This window comes from Colius striatus, chromosome 4 (assembly GCF_028858725.1).
Source record: "Colius striatus isolate bColStr4 chromosome 4, bColStr4.1.hap1, whole genome shotgun sequence".
Lineage (NCBI taxonomy): Eukaryota > Metazoa > Chordata > Aves > Coliiformes > Coliidae > Colius > Colius striatus.
Window position 1 is genome coordinate 46,230,350 of NC_084762.1, and position 22,805 is coordinate 46,253,154.

At 41.4% G+C, this 22,805-nt stretch overlaps 1 protein-coding gene across 1 annotated transcript in view; it reads right to left on the reverse strand.

Annotated features, from left to right (window-relative positions):
• Positions 1 to 212: 212 nt before the first annotated feature.
• Positions 213 to 22,805, reverse strand: part of EMILIN2 (elastin microfibril interfacer 2) — a 34,864-nt gene continuing 12,271 nt past the window's right edge. The window contains exons 3-8 of the mRNA XM_061995509.1: positions 18,836 to 19,011; positions 14,095 to 16,029; positions 7,845 to 8,177; positions 7,231 to 7,269; positions 1,643 to 1,783; positions 213 to 874 (exon numbers count right to left, since the gene is read on the reverse strand). Coding sequence (XP_061851493.1) covers positions 537 to 874; positions 1,643 to 1,783; positions 7,231 to 7,269; positions 7,845 to 8,177; positions 14,095 to 16,029; positions 18,836 to 19,011 — 2,962 coding nt within the window. The 3' untranslated portion in view covers positions 213 to 536. The remainder of the gene's footprint in view (positions 875 to 1,642; positions 1,784 to 7,230; positions 7,270 to 7,844; positions 8,178 to 14,094; positions 16,030 to 18,835; positions 19,012 to 22,805) is intronic.

The window sequence follows — 22,805 nt, forward strand, 5'->3', positions numbered from 1 at the left end:
TTTGTTTTGGACCCCCATGCTGAGCAGCTGCCTTGAGCAAATGGTTCATGTGAGCGCACTTCATCTGACATACTGTAACACAACGGCTAATGAATCATCGGCCGTGTCCAACACAACCTCACTTTCTTGCCCCTGCTTAAAGAAAACATGGAAATAGCTGACCACAACTGTAAACTTCAGCAAAGATGTAAACTTTGATACACTAGGGGCAATTTGATAAACTAGGGAGAAGACTGCAAAGGCAGTTTAATAGGTGGATAGCAAGAGCACGGGAAGAATTATCTTAAGAACGTATTTGTTGTTTTAACAGTTGATGTGCTTGTACAGGTAAACAAGAGCTTGGGAAGGAGTTCATTTAGCTACAGAAACATGGCTTTTGTAGCTACCTCTGGAAACAAGACAAGGAAAAGGTCTCAGTATAGACTATAAACCCATCACTGAAATCAAATATATAAACTGAATATATTAAAGCTTTGAATTTTATTACACTTAATGTCTTCTGAATATCTTACCCTTCTCTCCTGTTTAAGGTAAACCTAAACGTGAGAAATGGAAGGATAAAGGAGAACTCCACTAAACGTGGAGTACATTTCGTCAGAGTCTGTGTAGGCCAGTTTGCCTCCTGTTACGACGACATTGACTTCATCTCCTGCTTTGAGGTGAAGAACGAGGTGGAACGTCCCCGGACCACCACAGGTCTGTTTCCCCGAGTAGGGTTTGTGATACTCCAACAGTTCCCTTCTGTACCCAGCTGTGTGGAGCTGAGCCACGCTTGCATTGGAGACTGACAGCACTGCTTCCACATACTCATCCCTCTCTGGGGCCAGCACGGCTGTGATCAGGTAGCGCCCTTCATACGGTGATGTGAAAATGCCTGCAGAAGAGAGACAGACTGGGCTTTTCAGAGCTACTCAAAATGGAGAGACCTGATGGCTTTAAGTATAAGCACAAACATAAAGCAACACGGGTTACCCACTGCTATGTACAGGTCACTGTGACAAGGTCAGCCTGGGCAGCTGGCCCACTGACCACAGTCATGAAGGTAAAGGGCTGCCGCTTTTTGATAGCCCACCTGCCCTTCAGGACATAAGCAGGTCTTGTCCATATTCAGACACTTCCTGGCCTCAGCAGCTGCCATGAAGCAGAGCTGGGTGAAGAGGTGAGAGGCACTCACATGCTGGTTAAGTACCCAGTACGTTAAGACATGACTAACCCCCTCAAGGCAGCAGGAAGAAGCCTGTGGTTACAGCTATCGGGGAGGCAGCGTGTATCACCCCCTGCCTTCCTCTCCCCAGTCTGACCCAGCTGGCTGAGCTGCAGTGAAGGGGGTGTAGCAAGGTATGTCAGCTCTGCCAGCTGGGCTCAGCTGGCCTGAGGTGGGGTGAGGGACACAAGCAGTTGTGCTGGCAGAGCAGAGGTAGCGGTGAGTTAGGCCTCAGTATCACTGGGCAGTTGTGGAAAACCAGCAGTGGCAAAATGTGTGGTGGTTACATCCACAAGAAGCTTTTAGCCGAGTCTGTCTGGTTTAGATGGGCTTATTTAGTTGGCTCGATGCACAAGCAAGGCTGAAATAGCATCAAGCACCAGTAACCCATGCACCTGCCCATGTGGCATCTCTGGGGGTCCCTCCTCTGGCCCTTACCTGTATTGGGGTTGTAATAGTCCCCATCATTCACAAGCACTTTGTTAAAGTGAACCACACCGACATCACTGGAGAAAGGCTTCTGCGTGAGCCCGGCAGAAAACGACACCAGAGAGGCTGCTGCAGCAGCAGCAGGAGGTCCTAAAATAGGTAACATGAGTCACAATCACATCAGGATGACAACACGGCCTCTCCCTGTGGCCCTGTGGTTGTTTAGAACCCAATGTCTCTGCTCCTGCACAGAGGACTAACTCCATTACTTAGGCAATGCCAGAATTTGCAAAATACATATTGCTGGCCCAGGTCCAAGGTGTCTCACCATAGAACTGACTGAGCACCATCACACATTCCCCTTGGCCACAGCCTCTTCCCCCCCACATAAGAAGGTATGTGGCTTGGAAATGCTAGTAGGGGACGGACATCCTACCACCTCTCAATTCAACAACACTCTGCCACAGACCTCCTTCAGGATTGGGGCTGCCCTTGGACATTTCCAGTCTCTGCCAATGGCAACAGGTGTGTAGCTGTGCCAGCTTTATGAGTCACACTGAAGAGCTCCAGCACAGCTTGGATCTCTTACCTTCTCTGCCAAAAGGTAGTGAAAATAGCTGCGAGAAGTAATACTTTTGTATTAAAGCAAAGAGAATCATCAGTGAGGCCTTCCTTACTCTCCAGCACTTCTCTTTTGGGAGACTCCTCACTCTGCAATTTTTCCTTCTTTTCCCAGCTGATCAAACAGACCCTTAGGTTTTTTATAGTGACTGTCTCCTTAACTAGCTAAACACTGCTGTTAGATTGGTGTTGGATGAAATACAATTTGGACAATTAAGACAAATTTTTACTTTTAACAGGATGTCTCAATGGTAAGTGCTTAGTGATTGACCAGTAACTAGTCCCATTTTACTTCCCTTACTCTAAACATTTCCCCTAAGGCAAGACACACTGCTAGTAGTCTCAACCCTTGCTGTTTTGCTTGGCCAGTTAGGTAAATAAGAAATACACTTAAATTTGTCTCCAGCTGTTCCACCCTGTTAGGATCCGTGTCTTCTCCATGCTGTTTCACTTCTGCTTTTCCTTCTGCCTCCCTTAAATATTTTGTTTTCTCTTCCTTCCAAACTGAGATGCCCATCAGCAACCAATGTTCAATTCAGATTATATCCCTTCCATTTTTTAAAGTGACAACATTTCATCTAAAATGTGAGTACACAAATGTTCCACTATTCTTTTTATTTTTTCTGAATAATTTGGTGTGGGGGGTGGGAGGGGAAGACATGCCTGCAACTTCAGGAACACCTTGATTTCCCTCAGGGGCTAGTAACCAGCTGCCACATGTATTTTTGGAAATCTCCTTATTCAGTATTTTGTCTCATGCTCAGAAAACAGGCAGAAGCCCTTTTTATTGCTCCTACCTGCCAGCGCACCTGCAGGTGCTCCTGTAAGCTAAGGCGAGGTTATTTGAAAGGACCAAAATTAAGTGCAGGAAGTCTGCTTAAGCAGGTTATGTAAAGTTCCCCCACCTTACACCACGCTACTTACAGAAAGCATCACTTTGTATTCTCAGCTTACCCTGAGACTCAAATCAACTGAAAATGCACCTCAACTTCTTGTTGGCTCACTCAGAAAGGTTTCTCTCCCCTGCAGCTGTACTGCACAGATGGCACAAACTATTTGCTGCCTGCCCAGAAACACTGTCCTCTCCATTTGGAGGAGCTACAGTTCTGTTTGGGTCAGTGTCATTTGGGTAAGGGAGGGACTCCTGCCCTGCCTCACCACACTTCTTTCCAGCTTTCCCAGCAGTAAATGCTAGGATGGTTATTAGATTTTGCTGCTGAAATTGCTTCAGATCTGCAGCCTAGTTTAGCACACCATCTGTGTTTGCTCAAAGGAGAAGTCTTAAACCCCTCTAAGTATCTTGTAGATCAGTTTAGTGAGCAATATAAGAAAGCACAGGAAAGATGCAAAACTCTCACCCTCCTCCCTGCTTCCAACTGCCAGTTGGAACCTTTCACCAGTCCTACCAACAGCTCTCGGCAGTGCCTTTGCAGAACCTTAGACGGAGGTGAACCATCTTCTCTCACTTGTAAACATTTCTGTCCGTGCAAAGATCAAAGTTTTTGCCTAGCTTTTCTAGGCAAGCTCCAGACTTGGAAAATATTTTCACTTAAGCAGTTAGTGTTGTGGAATTATAAAAATGAGGAAGAAAAGTTTTAAAGGATTTAAAAGCTGAGAACCACACGATGAAGGAGCTGCTAGGCAGACAAAAAGTTTCACATAAGGTTCAACCAGTTTTATAGCTTCTAGGGGAGGAAAAAGTTCTTTGACTTTAGACTTATTCAAGAAGGTTTCTCTTATATCTACAAAAGCAGGCAGGAGGAGGTATGACATTTGTGACAATCTAAGCTAGTATAATGCATTCTGGGGAGTCAAAAGACCACAGAAGATACATGGGTGGCCTTTGTAAGGTTACATCTTCTTCTGCTCATCTGCTAGTTGTATTTCTGGTTCAACTGCAGTAGGGGGTTTGTCCTGGCCCTTGCTTACGGCTCCTTACACAAACGCCCATCTCCTGCTCCATCCTTCAGCGTACTCCTGCAAGTTGCACAAACAGCAGCAAAGGACAACCGCTGCTGCAGCTGCACGTGATGGCTTGTTCTTTCCCTCGGCATCAGCAAACACACTTTCCCCTGGGACAGACCACTGATGTGCACTAATAAGAATACTGCTCCTTGTACAACAGTTGAAAGAAGGAGTTCAACATGCAACAGAACCCACCCCAGGGTAATTCAGGGTAATTCATATTTTCAGTAAACTCCTTCAAATCAAGGACTACCTACAACACCACGTATCTTACATCACAATAACACCATGCATTTATGTTTGAAGCACAGGCTCACTGTCTGCAGTCACATGGAGAAAGTAAAGAAGGCTGAATATCAGACAAAAAAACACTAAAACACTCAAACCAAAAGCAGCCCTTATCTGCATGGATATATACAGCAGCGTTCCCACAGCAGTAGGGCTCACTAGCTCAGCTGTTTTCTTTATTATACTGTACAAGGAGTTTCTTTTACAGAGCATCCACCCTTCATTGAAGCTGCAGGATTAAATACACAAGCAACACTGCAGACTGCATGAAGGGGCAGGATAGAGAAGGCAATTTGTGCTTTCAGTGAATTTTTCTTACTATGACCCTCTCTATGCTGATCAGAACATCCAAATCCTCTTCTTGGCTCTGTCCTTGCTTTCCCAGTGTGACTTGGGATCTTACAAGCATTTTCTCATCACTTCCCAGACCAGTTCATCAGCCAACTCATTACTTCTGCCTCTACAATTTTCTTTGCTCCAGCAAACAAGAATTCTCATACTGTCAAATTGCCATGCTCCAATAACACTTACTGCTGATGTTTCTTTAAGTGAGAATTGGTTCATCTCTCTCTCTATTAGAGGGGATTAGGTGGATGCACTTGGGTCCTGACACTTAACTCACCTTTGTCATAAACTTCTTGCCTGTGAAAAGGGATCTAATATGTAATATTGTGCATTATGCTCTCTCATTAATACTTGGAATTCCTTGAAGATATTTGCCTACAATGTTATATAGTGAGATGGATACCACATGATACCTAATGACTTTAAAAAACTCAAGAAAGACTTTGGTATTGAATATTCAAGAAGAGTACTGAAGTGGGCTAGTTTAGTCTCAGAAGACAGAGTTGGAGCCCTCAACTTCTTCCTGAGCAGTGCTTTTATGTAACAGGAGCTATTCAGAAAGGGAGCACTTGGAAGGCAAATTTAATAGTACAAGTAGAATAATGTCTGATCTTCTTTCAAATTTGAATTTCAGTACCACAAAATGGACTGGGTGAAGACTGGCAAGGATATCATAAACTGTGGCCCTGCACAAATTAGGTATTAAGGATTCCTTGATGCCTTATTTAAGCATTAAGTTCCTCCTCAAGTAAAAAAAGCTTCCCTTCCACAGCTGTTAATTTCCACAACACTGTTAAGTGCTGAATTCTGGCCCGGCATACTCCCTTTATACACCAGGACTGATGATTGGGGCAGGGGATGTAAATGCTCATACTTCACAGAGGTCTAATAGCTGTTTGCACCATCTGTACCACTCTCTTTTCTACACCTGCACCTGCCACTGGGGTTTGCAAGGCATTTGGGGCAAGCTACGGGAGAGATCGGCAGGTGTATCTGATCTTTAGATAGGTCTTCGGGGGGGAAAAGAAATACGATCCTTCAGGGAAAGGATCTCCTTGGTCAAGCCCAAGCCCACCTGTCTCTGGATCCAGGGGGACTACAATCCTTGCAACATGTTCCCCCAAGGAGCAGAGAGGCGCACCGCCTGCCACATCCTGCCTTGGCAACTCAGAATTCCAACACCCACCTACCATTTCACACAGTTTTAGCATAAATGTATTAAATTATTGCTGTCTGTAAATGGCAAGAGATTGTACAAAGGAAGAAAACCCCCCCTCGCCCCCAAGGAAATCAATTTTATCACAGAAATCTAGAATATTTGCTTTGATGGTATCAAGGTAAACGAACATTTCTTCTAATCCTCTTCCAGAAGCCTCATCTATTGCTGCTTGTTCTTACCACCACAATGCTCAAATGCAAAAATATTGCTTTAAGGCTACAACAGATTTTTAATTAGAACGGATAAATACCAGAACTACAGTCTAATCTCTTTACAACTCTTTTTTTTGTCAGTCCCCAGTCTTCAGGACTTTGTTAGGGCCATCAAACTAAGTCCCAAGGGTAGGATTTGGGATCTCATAAAGCCCTAATGTTTTATTTTAATCTATTTCTCATATTTCCTCAAACAAATTTTGATGAAATCATTCTTTTTGAAGAGGGTGTGGGAATATTCATTTTGATCCAGGATGCTCAGGATCCCCAGGGTTTGATAATATCTTGAGTATGAGGTTGTAGAGCAGGCAGCACCCGATCAACATATTTATCAAGGCAAATTAGCATGACCTACACAAGTTTTATAATACCTATTTATCACGCAAATCTCATACAAATCCATAAATGAACTGTAATATTGACAATTATAACATTAAACTGCATTTTAAATTGTTTTAAGCTGTTGTCAGCGGCAGCACGCCTGTGTTCACTGGTTGGAAACACGAGCCCTCATGACTCTAACAAAGCCAGAAACTCTCCCACAAGGAGGACCAGCTCATGAACTCCAGATCTTTGTCACAGTCTTATTCATGTCTTGTTAAAGAAACACTAAAATCAGCAGGAAGAAATATGTGTTTTCTTACTCAAAAGGAAAATAAAAAGGCCAGTACTGACACTTGCTAGGAAATAGAAACCCTTTGTATTTAAACGAACCCCACTCAAGTAAATACCAATAACCTAAAATGAATTATTTTTTGAGACCTCAAAAACTCTTTATTTTCAAACAAAAGCAAATTATATTTTAATACTTAGCTATAGGAAAAAACTGTCAGGTTTTCCTTAATGCTAAATATTAAACATCAACACTTTGTTTTCTCAACCGTGTCTTTCCAGGGACAAACACTAAAGTACCTGTGTAAAGAATTTGTAGGAAACAACTGCCTTACCTTGGGAGTCTGTGGTAGGAGGAGACACTTTTGGATATCCTACAATGGAAAAATGTATGTGTGACACAGTACATAATGGAATACATTGTGACAAAATATCACTGCAGCCTTCTAAAAAGCATCCTTTGTGACCTACAAAGGATGAACAATAACCTACCAAAATAGCTACCAAACAGCATCTCCTATGAAATGCGCAATCATTGTTAAAACTGGGGTGGTCAGTCACAGCAAAGAAAAACCAAATACTACAAGGTACTAAATCCACTGCAAGCCCTATGGCAAGAAAAAAATAATTAGTTTCCCTCGTGGCAAAAGCTGCTGTAGTTACCAAGGGTTTTACACCAGCCCTCTTGACCTCGTGCTTTGTGCAGCCTTGGCAGAGGCAACAAAACTGGCACTGAATGTGCTTCTCTTACTTCTGTAGCCAGCTGAAGGCTGCAAAGGCCCGTTTATAAACCATCCATCTCTGCAGTGCGCCCATTCTCGGTGGCAACGATGGACCTCCATGAAAGGTTGGCAGAATGCGACAGACCTCTGTGGCACCTCTCTAGCAAGACTCGGTACGTTCATTGCACTTAGACACGAGTGATTCTCTAGTAGTTTGGTTCTCTCACCTGGTGCTCCAGCATAACCTTCAGCCATGGGCATGGTACTTTGGCCGGCCTGGCCATCCACACTTCTAAGCCGCCCTCTTCCTGACATGAGAACAGTGCCAGGAGGCCCTGCCTCACCAGTCTCCAAGATGATCCCGGTTGTTCCGGGCAGAAGCGGCACAACTGCTGACCCCGGCAGCGCTGGGCGCGGGGGGGGCCTTGGGTGAGAGGGCTGAAGGGGGGGCCTCTGCCGTGGGGGCTGGATCCTCGGCCTGGATGGCAGCAGGGATATGCCAGGCTGGGGCTGCAGCGGTGGTCTTGGTGGCAACGGCTGATGCGGTACTTCTGATCGCCCTTTGAAATGATGAAAGAAGAGGAAAGATACAGAATGACTCACTTAAAATTGTATATAGTATAAAACTGAATATTTTTTGTTAAATAAATACTTGAAAACAGGACTCAATTTGAAGCCACCTTTCACCTCAGACCTTAGACTGCACTGGCAAAGCTCTGTTCCACTCTTGCAGTACTACAGACTCCCCACTTTCCCAGTCTATGACACATGAAGACAGCCCAGAGACAGGGCAAGCAGCAGTCAAATAACTTCCTGCACCAAGCAGACTGTGTCACACCTATTCCCAGCAATGCCTTTATCTCCACTGCGTGTCCTCTCACTACCTTCACTTCAAGGTAGAAACTCTCCTCCGTACCACTCCTACTTTTGACTCTGTACTCACATCACTCATAGCACAAGGCTGGCCCTTTAGCACTGACACAAAGAAAAGGATCCACAGCAGAAAAAAAAAAAAGAGTAAATGAACAGTGACTTACAGATTTGCCATTTCCCTACTTTGAAAAGCAACAAACTTAAAATTCAAAATGACTCCTATTACTAATATTTTCTGATAATGAAGGCAGAACCCTAGGATATAATCTACCAGAAAAGCCTTTATTGTTTAAGGAGAAGAGATACCATTAAAAGACTTTTCCAGTAAGGCAGCCAACACATAAGACATCAGGGCTGAACAGTGCTGACATAGTTGTATTTGTGTGTTTGCTCCAATTCAAAGCCTTTTATAGGAATTACAGCTTATTTATAAAAAGGAAGTCCTAGATGATATTTAAGGATGCAATGCTGTCCCAAGAATGACAGTGAATTAAATCTGCATTAAGAACAGGAATTTACAGACCTGTAGATTTCAGCAGATGCAATGACTGCTTTTACACAGGATAATTAGGATTTCATACTAAATGAAACACTAGGCTGTTTTGGTTGCATGTTAAAACTGAAGTACAGCTTTAGGTGCAGGGATGCAAGTTAATTTTCTGGTCAAATGAACAAACACCCTCTTGCAAATTTATCCAATACAACTGATCACACCAGAGATGCTGCCACAGTCCCCAGTGGAGACCAATGCTCAGAGGTCTCATTGGTCAGAATGAAGCACTTAACCATGGTCCAAAACCAGCCTGGGTAAATTCATCGGTGACTAGGGCTAAACTGAATGGCTGTGCCTAGAAGCAGATGTGGTGTGAGGATTCCCCTGACTCTGCTTTGTGGCTGGGCATCCCCAAGACAGCCTTACACTGCACCTTTGGGTAAGAGCTTATAACCAAGTTGTGTGGGTATGACACATTGTCTGTGTCACATGGCAGGGGGCCAGGTGGTGTCACTGGCAACCCATATGCTATTTTGTGACTATTCCACACCTGCACTTTACCCTTGTGAGTCTCATTTCTTGGTTTCAGTCTCATAAAAAGTCCACATAAGCCTTCCAGAGTACTGAGGCACTGTCTGAAGTCATAGTCTCACACCACCTGCACTCATTTGCTAGATACGCCTGGTAGAAAAAAAACCCAGAATCTTCCTGAGCTTTGCTGGCTGCCTTCAGCTGTCATGAGAATTGAAGCTTACACAAGCAACGCACCACAAAGCTGGACTGAAGCTCACTCTGTAACTCTGTCCACACGGTCAAAGACTACGGAGTGAAATGTTCACTTTGCACAGACTCAAAACATCTTCATAAAAATCCCCGGTTCAAAAAATAAAGCATAAAAAAAAAAACAGAAAAGGCTTAAAATATCAAAGTGACTTGTTTAACAGAGTTGTTAACTTAGTGAAGCACCTCCTGTTGATAGCAGCACAGATTTAGACCTTCAGCTAAATAAGATCTTCAGATTAACCTCATCCAAAACACAATTTGAGAAAAATTTAACCTTGGGATGCATGTTCCTGTCATTTCTCTAGTCCATTAAGCTGAGCTTTAAGACACTGACTTGGGCTGACACAGGGAGAAACAAATACATTGCTTGCTTTTCTAAACTTTTAAATAACAATCAACAGCTCAACTCCTGTGACCTCTGCAAACTGCTTCCTTGCATGCAACACCAGCACTGCAGTTTTCTGAATTATCCAACTACATCTCCATAAAACCCCCCAAAATTGCCCACATAAAGCTCAACTTAAATTGACAGTAATCAGATACTGATTTGGCCTGTTGGACTGACTTGCATCATAGCAAGACAAAGTGCCAATAAATCACTAGATCGAATGATGACACTGGAGCCACCCTATCCTGACACTGAACTCTAGAACACGTGTTTTCAACTCACAAGGCAAGGAGAAAATTAAACCCTGACAAGGGCCAGGGTGAACCCAGCTGGACCTGCTTAAGCTCTGCTGAGCAGCAGATAAAACAGAAATCTTCCCCATCATCTTCCCATCTACGTGGAAAGGCAAAAAGCAGAGCTGAGATGATCACACAGCTGAGAGCAGTCATGCTGTCTTCAGCAGCAGTGGCATCCTTGCTGCTCCAGTTCTGCTGGGTGTGACAACTCGGTCACTATGTTACACAACAGCTTCTGCTTTCTGACGCCCATCTGCAGCTGAGACAGAAGGAAAGGCTTCTTTCCTTGGTGGAAAATAAGAATGCTTTCGCTCCCCTCCCCCTATTAATATTTTTGTTCACTTTCTTTGGCTTTAACCTGCAATTTTCTTCACTGAAGGAGAAATGATTTATTTGCTGAGAAGGAAGACAAGCAGTGACCTGGGTGCACGAGGCAGGGGGATCTTTGAAGTACATGTTTCCAGTATCGTGCCCAAATCATGCTCTCCTCGGCCCCCAAAACATGCAGAAATAAAGTGTGTAAAACAAACTAGAAAGTAAAGGAGTATGTGACTGCATTCACAAGAAGCCAAAAAGACCTGACTTGAATTTTCTTACAGATACTGGAAGGATTTGACAATTAATTTACAAAGCAACATTTTGCACAAGCTCACAGGGAGCCTAGAGGAATCAACTATATGACTATGCACACTACGACACTAAGATTCTGTATTGCCCTTTATTGATGCTGTAATGCAGAGCATACATTTGGTTTCTCAGACCGTAAGTTCAGCAGACAACATTTTGCTGTTGCTTTCAAAACCCTGCTACAGAGACCATTGTTGGAGGATTTGCAGTTCAGGTCCAATACCATAACCAAAGTAAACTGCACTCCCAGCATGGCATCTGGCTGCAAGACCACAGTTCTGATCCCTGGAAAACTTCTTGAATCTATATGAATAGGCAGTAAGTTAAAACCTTAGACCACTAACTTTAATATGGCTTTCAGTTTCATACCACTTGATGAGGAGATGTACCTACTAGGGGCAGTCCCCTCTTAATGTGGATGAAGAGCTGATGGATTGGTGAGCACATGGTGCATGGTCCCTTGCATGCTTAGAGCAGACCACCACCTGCCACCACCACCCCCTTGTGTACGGCAGGATGCTGAACTACCTTCACCAGAAATCCCAACAGATCAAATACATTTCTGCCCTCTGGGTCCATATCTGATGTACAAAACATTCACTAACCTGGCTAGTTAGTTTTGGACTGAGGCACTTGAAACCCCTGAATAAAATATCTGTAAGTAAACACAGTCATATTCCCAAGATCAGGGTCATTTGACTTTGCTCAGCTTTACAGTGCACTGGGCTTAGATTGCTCAGTAAGGCTTTGCACTGTATTTCTGGCAACGTATCCTTGCCTTGTCCTCAACGACTGGTCCTAATAACAACTTGTTTCTGCTTCGTCCCTTCCGAAGACAAATGACATAATCTGAATGCTACGTTACACTGGCAAATAGTGCGTAAGAAATTCTGCACTGACCTACAGCCAGGACCAACAGTCTTCCTTTCAAATAACACTGGTATCAGAGACGATGCTGAAGATCACAGAAGTATAAATATTTAAAGCCATACCTCAACTCATGTAACAGGGTTCCCAAACGACTTCTGAAAAAGGCTATTTTGCCAAAATCTTTCTGCAACTCCAGTCATCAAGACTTACTTGGACTGCTGTGCCAGACAGTGTTACAGTAATTGGAAACATTTGAGGACTGAGTATGTGCTTCATTCAGAGTCCAGAGGCACCCCACAGCAGCAAGGGATGCTGACAGTGCCTGCAACAGCAGCAGCAGTAGCCCTCCATAGGCTCTTAACACCCAATGTTGGATGGAGAACCCTTCCCTGAAACAGCATTATTTTATGGAAACTCGGGCATGAGGAGGCTTTTCAATACTTTACAGTATTGTAATTTGGGCTGACAAACACAACCTTTGAGGTGACTCAAACACCTGCGTTAAATAGCAGAAGAAAGATTACTGTCTATATCTTGGACCTTTCTCCAATGTTGGTCTCTAGTGCAAATTTATTTTGGGCAAGATGGATGAGAAATAGGTTGATATAGATACATCACATTGCATTTTAAAGGGGACCATCACCTATTTCTTCCAGATCTAAGGGTGAAGGTTCTAATCCTGTTGAATTTAAGTCAATTTTCACCAAAGGAATTAGCTGAGAATTACGGACTCCCTCCCTTCCCCTTCACTCCTTACTTTAAAGGAAGAGAAGTGTATTTTTTTTAATTTTACATGAGAGCTTCTCACCTCAGAAGGATTTTTGTGTCAAGTACTGCAATACATTTGGTGTTAAACAATTAAATACTCGGAAGAAACACACTTATCACAGGCTTTCAAGTCTCCGCCTCTGAGTGAAAAGGATATTCTTCCCTAATTACTTTCAGACCCTTCATTCAAGCAAGAATGCTCCCAGTCCTGCATCTCATCTCCCCCAACCACCATCAGCTGCAAGAACCCACAGGCTTTTCCTTTAGCACCTCTTCCTCTGATTTAAGGCCAGTCACAGAAATCAGCTTCTCATTTATCTCATAAGTGCACAGAATTAAAAACAGAAGCATTAACCAACTGAAGAGTGCAGTTTCAAAACAGCCTCCAGTTCCTATGTTTCTGTGTCATGCTAACAGAAACAGGAACTCAGCTTCCTTTTGTAAACTTTGACTCTCTCAGTAAAACAACTTGTTGCTGAAATTTGGAGCAAGAACTGCAAAGGGAACTTTGTGGCATTTGGCAAGGTCTTTACACCATCATAGCAAGGTTCATCAACACGTTGAGGTTGCCATTTCACAGCACTTTGAGCCAAAGGGAACATGCCTCTGCATCTCAGCCACTCTAATGCAAGCTTTAAACCACCTATGAAGGTAGACTTGAGCTAACATGTTGGACTACTAACACAGGTGGCTGAGGTGTGAGAACACTGCCAGCCAGGGGGTGCACCTATTGCCAACTTGCCAACTATGTTGTGGGAATGCAAACTTCTGGGAGAGCTATGAAGCACAATCCTTATATTGCCACACCAAGATACACCAGAGCTTGTTTGCTCAAATTCTAAATCAAAGAGCTAATGTTGAACTACAGTCATTAACTCATGCTAGGAACAAAATTTACAGGGAATCTTTCTCATCATAAATTTGAATACCTTTGACTTTGGTTTTCTCTATTTACTTTTCAATTTCCCCTGAGGAATCAAGAATAATATCACACAGCAAAACAAAACAAAACAATGAAAATGAAATCAAATGAACTGGAATAATACCCACAGATAATTATTACTTTAAACTCACTTTAAACTGACTATCCAAAAACATTACATTTTCCCACTCTCTTTATTCTGGCTCAAACTACACATAAAGGCATATAAGATGCTGCTTTTTTTTTTCTTGAGAATACTTTCCAAAGCACTCAAAGTCCTCTATGGCGTTCCAGAGCAAAGAGCCAAAATTAGAGTCACTGTAAAAACAAAGAAGAAATTGTGTAATATTAAACTTTTCCTTCCTTGTTTAGTTCCTTTACAAATGATTCAGAATAGAAAGCCATTTGAAAAACAAACAAACAAAAAAGCATTAATAAAAGCATTAAAAAACCTTACTTGTGTCAGACTGAGATTTCAGCACGCCTTCAATGTCTGTGGTGATTCTGGAGACCTGACTATGAAACTTTTGTACAGAATTTTTGAGGCCAGAAATATCAGTGGAATGAGATGCTATAGTTCCATTCATTTCACGGATGCAGTTCCACAAGCTGCTCACGTGCTTATCCAGACCATCTTTTATCTTCTGCAAGCTCCCCGACACAGAATCCAGCTTGCCACAAACTTTTTCAACACGCGAGACTCTGCTCTCCACATTGGAAACACCCTCCTCGACTCCTTGGGTCTTTTCCTTGCACTTGCTTAGATCATTCAGGATGTGGTCATTCAATTGTTCTAGTCTCTCTCTCACCTCACCACAGCAATTATCACTGGGATGAGCAGTCTGATTTGCAAATGTCCTCTGCATTTGATCAATTTTTCGGAAGACACCTCGCTGTGTTTTTCTACAAGTAGAATTGACACCCAGAAGTTGCTCCTTGCAGCTATTCAAGCCATCTTGTAGATTTTTCACATCTTTATCCATGACATTTAGACTATACCGGAATACACGTACGTCTCTCTGCATTTTCTGGATGTCACGTTGGTTGCCCTTCATTAAGTTAAGTTTCTCGTTAAGAGAGCTATTTAGAGATTCCAGGAGAGCAGAGTTATTATCTGTTTTCAAAAGCAAGTGATTGTATTTGTTGTTACAATTTTCTAGCTCTTTCTGAAGGTCCTCTGTACCTTGTGGTGTAGACTGACACTTCTGCCCACAGAGGTGTTCCAGTGACAGTAGTTTGTTCTTCAGGAAATTCATTTCTGCTGTAAATTGCTCATTTGCAAATCCCACATCACTGGGCAAAATGGGCCCAGGATGAACATACAATCCCTCTGGGTCTGTCGTATTAGCGATCTCCAAGATAGTCCCTCCTAGTCGGTCTTCTAGTGCCCGCAGTTTTTGGTCAAACAAGTCTCTCAATTCATCCACCTCAGCAGCTATAGCACCACGGAGAGTCTCCTCAACATAAAAGCAATGTTCTTCAGCATTGCGTTCTGTAACATTCATCCTAGCATCCAGCTCCTCCAGCCTCTCACCGAACATGTCTTCTAGATCTGGAGTTGACAATCGACTGATTTCATTATCTATTCTGACATTCAAGATCCTGTGTGCTTCCACCACTCTGTCAATCTTCTTATCTAAGTCTTTTATCTGTTGGTCAACGTCACTTCTCTCCCCCTCTTTGCAACAACTGGACTTGTTTGATGGAATCTGAGTTCGGAGAGTATTTATTTCTTTCCTCAAGTCATTCTCTTTTCCTGTTATAACATCAATTATTCCTGAACAGTTATTTTCGTTGTCATCACACTGCTTCTGGATATCCTGTAGTTTGTATTCACAGGAGTTCTTCAGATCTGCCATTTTCTTTTCAAATCCTTCCAATAGCTCCTGTCTGAGGGATTCAAATTTTGAGTCTATGTATTCCTGATAGATATTGTCACTGGGCATTGTTATTGTAGGTCCTTGTGCTGCCTCCTGCAGTTGTTTCAATTGTCCTTCGTAGCCTTTTACTTTTCCGTTTAGTTCCTCCAGCTTGTCGTTCCTCATCCTCAAGGCTTCTTTGACCTCAGCTAGCTCAGACTTTATATCTTCCATTTCAAAATCAATAAAAGGGTCTTTCTGATCTTTATTGCTCAGAAGTCCAGGCAGATGAATAGTGTCTGTTGCACCACCAACTGCACTATCAGGTTCTGGACGGTCATAGAGGTTGTTAAGCCAAGTGACCAGCATCTTACTAGCATCTTCTTGGACAGTCAGCTTTAGGTTTTCATTCACACCTGCCACAGAGGACTGAAGTTCAAGCACTGATCGTGTAAGTCTAAACAATTCGTCCTCAAGAAACTGCAGTTTCTTCTCGTACGGTGGAGGTTCTGGTGCTTCTGTTGGTTCTGCATCTGTTTCATGGAAATATCAGACAAAGTCTGGATGTAAACATTCCCAGTGATAACTGTTTTAATCAGCTAAGGCTAAGTTGACTTTTCATTAAGGCCAGATAATGACTTAAATTGCGTAATGCCTGTTCCATTTTCTACTCTTGTTTTCACTAGTTTATACTTAAAATGCCATCAAAACACTCCAAATTCAGTGTGACATTGACTTATTCCTGCCAAGGTATAACGGAAAGAAATAAATACCTTAGCAAGCAGAACCATCCTTCTTGTTCCAGAAATGAATCTAAGCCATAGCATATATGACAGACAATTAGAGATCCATACACATCACAACACAACCATCTTGCAGCCACTGCACCTCCTATAGCAATACTTTGGAAGGTGCTGCTCCTGAATTCCCATTGAAAACTTAAGTGGCAATAATTTATGTGACTAAAGTGGGTTTGTGCTCCAGTATTTTGCTGAACTGAGGTCCTAATGCTGCCTCCTGATATTATTAGGTCCTAATATCAGATGGAGTTCTGCAAGACATTCCAGTTGTCAGACCTGTTTCAAATACACCTGATTATTTGACACCTATTTAAGTGGGGAATAAAAATGTGTATAAAAGTATAAGCTTTACACATTTAAAATCATTAGATCACAATTAACACCAGCACTATCCTCACTGAATGACAAAAAAGTAAAAGCAGACTTTTAGCTGCAATCTTCATCTACCTAGCATAAATCAATTAATGAATCTGAAACTACCCTTCCAATCCATTTGTCATTGGCAGCACGTTATTTGCAGAGCTGCGTACAATTATGGATGTTCAGTTTCAAGCAAATTAGGTAACAAAGGCAGAATATCCAGAAGAAAGAAACAAACATCATCAGAGGTCAGAAACTACAAACCACAGAAAAAGTCAATTTGTTATTTAGGCTAGAGGAGAATGAAGAGAAAATACTGAAAGGTATCTGTAAATTTGGAGGGAATAAACTGTTCTCCATATCTACTGCTGATGGGGCAGGACAAGAATGGGCTTCAGCTGGAGAAAATGAAGGTGATGCCTGATACCTGTACAAAGAGTTAAATGCCAGGAGATGTTGTCCACATGAGCAGCAGAATTTCTGCCACTGCAGGCTGGACATAGCTGATCCTACCTTAGAGGACAGATGAACAGACCTCTTAAGATCCCAACAGTCCTATTTTCTGGGACTATTTCATAGATTTATTTCATAGAATGGTAGGGTTGGAAGGGACCTTTAGAGGTCATCTATTCCAACCCCCCTACAGAAGCAGGTCTCACTATTAAGGACTCTCACTATTAAGTCAAGACACGGAGCATGGTCCCAAATAATCATCTAATGTTAATCAAACCTGCAGCTAGATCACCAATTGATTTAGTTTAACAAACAACGGATACCACTTTAATGTGGTACACATGACTGTACTTATTTGCATACTCTCATGTATCTTTACCATTGTGCACAGAAGGGTACACTCTATAAATACATCTTAATTGGGATTTTGCTTGATACCTTTTATGCTACACATAACCTAAAGACCTTTGCTCAGCAAAGGCATACTATAGCAGACGTAAAAAAAGTAAATTAAGCAGCAGAAATGAAGAAGAAAAAATGCTTCCTTAAATACAAAAGAAAGTAAAACACACAAATTGTTAGCAATAGAATAAGTCAAATGACCAGTGATGTCAACAGTTAAATCTTCAGATAAAAGAATTTTAGCACTGGTCCCAAGCAATAAATGCTAGATATACAGTGGTGAGCAACACTGAAAGAGGGTGGGAAGGACAGACAGCTGGAATTTTTCTTAATTTTAAGCTGGATTTCAGCTTAAAGACATTACCAAGAAAGTAGGAAGTCACACAAATGTGGACTTCAAGACTGGCACAGTGGCCATTTTATTTAATAGTAAAAAAGTATGCACACATGGAGTGTAGCTGCTACATACACACTGGTCTATTTTTGCAGTTCTTTTAGGGTCAGAGCAGAAGGAAAATCTCTAGACCTAGGCAGTGTGCAAGCTACTAAAGATATGACCGTGTTTTATCTTTTGTAAATATTATTTTAGATGGGCTGATAAAATATTTTAAAAGTAGGTATATAATCTACAGGACTGGTCTGAAATCATGTCTCCAGTTTCAATCCATTCCATTACACAAAAAACACAAGTGGAAATCTGACTAAGCTCCATTTATACATGACAATAATCTCCAATAACGGACAAAAGTCCTTCAGAAGAAAACACCTGTTTGTCATGTTTTGTTAATGTAGAAATTGCCTAATACTGGAGTAACAGGATTCCTTCTTACCCTTTCAGAACATAGCACCTAACACAAACACACATAACTAATTCTTGAAGGTATGTTTTTAGAAATCGAGGCTTATTCCCTTACCCTTAAGTATTAGGTCAGATAATCTAACATGAATCTGTAAAATCTGCACAAGTCCTTGAAACACTGTGAAACTCCTAGGGAGCACCTTTAAAATTAGTACCTGTTCTTTGTTTTAATAACAGTTCCTCTGTACACTGAAGAAACCACTAAAAAATTCAGTCTTAACACAAAGACTTTCCTGAACCCTGAGTAGCCAGCTGCCAGTTATCACCAGTGTTCTATGGTCACAGCTCTGTGACTTTTCAGGAAATTCTCTGTATCAAGGCTATTGTTTTCCCACCATGCATTGTCTTCTTAAAGGCTTTGGTACCTGCCAGTAGTTGAGTTTAACAGGAACCATAATGGTTCTTAAAAGACAAAACAAGAAACCAGATGTGATCACGCATGCCAAAATTCAAACAAAAAGTTACCTAAGCCTTTCTTCGCAACAGCTTTCGCTGGCATTGTGGGACGACGAGCGGTGTTTGGCTTTTCTGCTGGACCTTCTCTGCAGTCTTCCCCTTTGTACCCAGGACAACATCTCCATTCCAGCTCTGTTACTGTCTTGTAAGCAACTGTGTACCGAGGTCTGAAACTTGTTCGATACCTGCCAAAATGGAAAGTGTTTTAAATGATCCATAACCTAATCTGCTACTTAGATTAAGGCTGAAATTAAATCTTTTTTTTTTTTTTAAATGACAATCAATTACTTTTGTCTATGATTCGTTTTCTCCTTCAAACATCAAATGAACAAATATTTCTGTCTAAAGTTAAAAGTTAGCTGCAACTCAACACAGTCGTGTCAGGGAAAGGAAATATGGCCACAGAACAGGGGCTTTCATGAATGAGCAGAGGAATAACACGGTGTGTTAACACAATATATTTACAACTGTATAACAGGGCTGCTCTGGCAGCAACTCTTCTGGACACCAAAAGATGTTTCTCCCTGATTTGTCCCAATTCTCTTTCCACGTTCTCCACTTCAACCACTCCTCAGAATCCGTATGTATAAAACAACGAAAGCTAGGAGGGATGTTCCAGAGAAGGAAAAAATACTGTAAGCATCAGTCAGATAAGAATATGAAAGGAGTCAGATGAAAGGCTACAGTCAACAAAGTAGAACTCTTTCCTACTTCATAAGTAAGGTTGAAGAGGGTTTTGCAGACCAACCTATGCACACATTATGTACATGCAACCTTAAGTTTCCCTGAGTAATCACTCAAAAGTTAATAAATAGCAAACTGATTCTGCCTGGGCAGCTTTCTTTAACCAGAGACTTCTTCCATAACTTTCCATGTCAGATGCTATGACATCCCTGTGGACCACAAGCAGAAGCTATGATACTTTATAAAAACTAAATCAATTTAAGGTACAGCTAATTTCAGGTTGGGAGATTAAGAAAATATGCAAAAAAAAACCCCAGGGATTTGCCATCTGAGCTCTAGAAATTGGTATACTTGGAATACATAGAAACAAAAGCTACCCCAATTTCTCATGTGAATTCCTTTCTCTGATTCAAACTAGAATCATACTACTTAACTCCCTACAGCATTTTTGGATTTTTTCTTTCTTAAGATTATTTCAGATTAGACAAATAGTTTGCATCCATTAATGAAAAACAATCTCACTTTACAGTTGAGGTATCTCTAAAGTAGTAATAACAACAAGAGTAAATATGGGACAGCAGCAAAGGAAGGACTCAACAGGACTTGTGCACAGATCTCATTCATAGCCTGGATGGGCCCATATGGAGTGTATTTCGGGACAGAGAAAAAGCAGAACAGAAAAGGCACCAGAAGCAGCCATGCTATCACACAAAAATCCACTACCTGTTTCATTAAACACTGTCTTGTATTAATACGCAAAATCCCTTATTGTTTAAAAATAATCAGCTACCACATTCTTATACTGACTGGGAAGCCATTTCTGTTTAAAGTCACAGAGTAAGAAGTTTAAATTATACTCTTCAAAGCTTCTCTTGCCATGCATAAAAATAATTACTGAAATAAGTCTGTATTTTTTTATTCATCATCTTTCACCTTCAGAGACATAATTTTAATGTAATGTTCCACATCTGATAGTCATTTGCTGTTCCTTTTTAGTAAGCTGCTTAGCAAACTTTGGGCTGGAGAGGGCTTAAAATGTTAACTACTAATTATGAACTTGTTTCTTTTCCAATCACATCTTGCCCAATTGACAGAATATAATCTGACATTTTGCACTCAGGAAACAGCGTTCTTTTGCATTATTACCTTATCTACACATTCTCATTTAAGGGGCAAAAAAATCACTAGAGACAAATTCATATTTTCTCCAACTATTTTGAGGCCAAACAGTAGTTAAAAATAAGGAAAAACTTCTTCATTGTGAGGGTGACAGACCACTAGAACAGGCTGCCCAGATGGGTTGTGGAGTCTCCTTCCCCGGAGACATTCAAAACCCATCTGGACGAGTTCCTGTGTGACCTACTCTAGGTGGTCCTGCTCTGGCAGGGGGGTTAGACTAGATGATCTTTCAAAGGCCCTTCCAACCCTAAAGATTCTGTGATTCTAAACAAGGCTTTCTGGATTTCCTTCTGCTGTGAATCTTCACAGGAAGGCAAGGGCAGGCCAGGTTGTAACTGTGTATTAGCTGCTTGTAACAGCAGTGGTTTGCTACAGTTGTCAGCTTTTCAGATTCTGACTTGGAGCACCTAAACTCATAATGGGTTTCCGATCCTTTTACCTTCACAACACCATACATGAAACAACTGCAGCTAACACTCCAGCTCACCATTTCTTTCACAATTTTCACAAAACATCTGCTGAACCCTGTTTACAAATGTAAAGTACAGACATCCCCAAGGTCAAGTGCTTTATTTAAAAATGAAACAGAGGAGTGCAATGTGAAGGGCACCACTGGGGGGGACAATTGGTCTTGGCCAGCCAGGAACTTCCTTTTCCTTCTCCCTTACTTCTCTAAAGTATTAAACCACATCTTGTGCAGGTTATTTGGTTTTGATTCTGTGCCCTCCACTAGCTGCCAGAGTCAGAGAAGTGACAGGATTAGCTAGATGCTTTACTATTTTGAAGTGGTTTTGAGAGTCTCTCACAACCACCACATTACTGAAATGAAAACTTTGAACTTCTACATCAATTCTCACATGTCGGAAATGGTCTTACATACTTTTCTCTGATTTCCACAAACCCTTTAACTGCTCCAAACTTTGTGTGTGTTCCTCAATATATTTTGAGGATGAAACTCCTTCCTGAAAATTACAGTATTTTTATTATCTTCAAACATTACACTTCTCTGCTATTCTTAACTAAGTTTTAAAAATATAGCTGAAACAAATTTTCTAAATGGAATAAGAACTACTTTTATGCAAACTGCACACTCCTTTGCTCAAATTACAGAATGAGAATTTCCCTTGTACCGCTTCTGACATTCTTACCATATTTTTTACAAGTTTCTCTTTGTATACCTTCTCTGTAGTCACGTTCGTCAATGTAGACAGATACAGTCCAGACGACTTCAACATTCAGAGAAATTGTGACAAAACCAAATACAAAAGAAGAACATAAACAAAATAAAAGGAAGCAAGCTTGCTGTTTTTCATATAGGTGAATTATAAAACTTCTCCAGACTTCATCTTAAAAATACAACTAAGCAAGTTCAACATTCTTGCTCTTTTTTTATTTCATAGTTTCATGATCCTAATAGGCATTAAATGTTTTAATATCATTTAATACCATTTTTTTAATGCAGAAGAATCCATCCATTCTAAATTACAAAAGACAACAGTCTTCATCTACAACTTTTAAAACGCCATAGCAGTCTATTTACAAATTCTTGCAACTCTGAGAGCTCAAGCAAATAAATGAATTGGATATATTTTGATTTCAGCTACAGCACTTCAAATCCAGACCAGCCTGAATCCTAAACCACAGTTCTCCTAGAGCAAAAATAACATAGAATCAAAATGCTTAAAAATCTGGACGTAGAGCAGCTTCCATATTTCACATCTGGAACTATGGTTACCCAACAGCTATAGCTACAGATGCTGAGAATTTCAATTGGCGTTTACTTAACAAGAATTCCTGCTCCTCTATATTGCCAGTCCAGCTGAATGAATCACATAGCTAGTCTCATTTACTTCAGCAAGGCAAGTCATGTAAGGCTGGGACACAGGAACTCACCCTAATACTTTTTAAATTTTAATTAAATCACTTAAAAGTTTACTTACAATCACATCTTCATTGCTACAGCTTCTCTACCAATGATGTGCTTCATCCACAGTTGTGGAACCTGCTCAGGCAAGGAATGCTCATCATCCAGATGCACTGATAAATGACAGCCACCAGCACACATCCAGCTCAAGGGAGGTTCTCAAACCCACAACACATTCATTAAAGCCAGAAC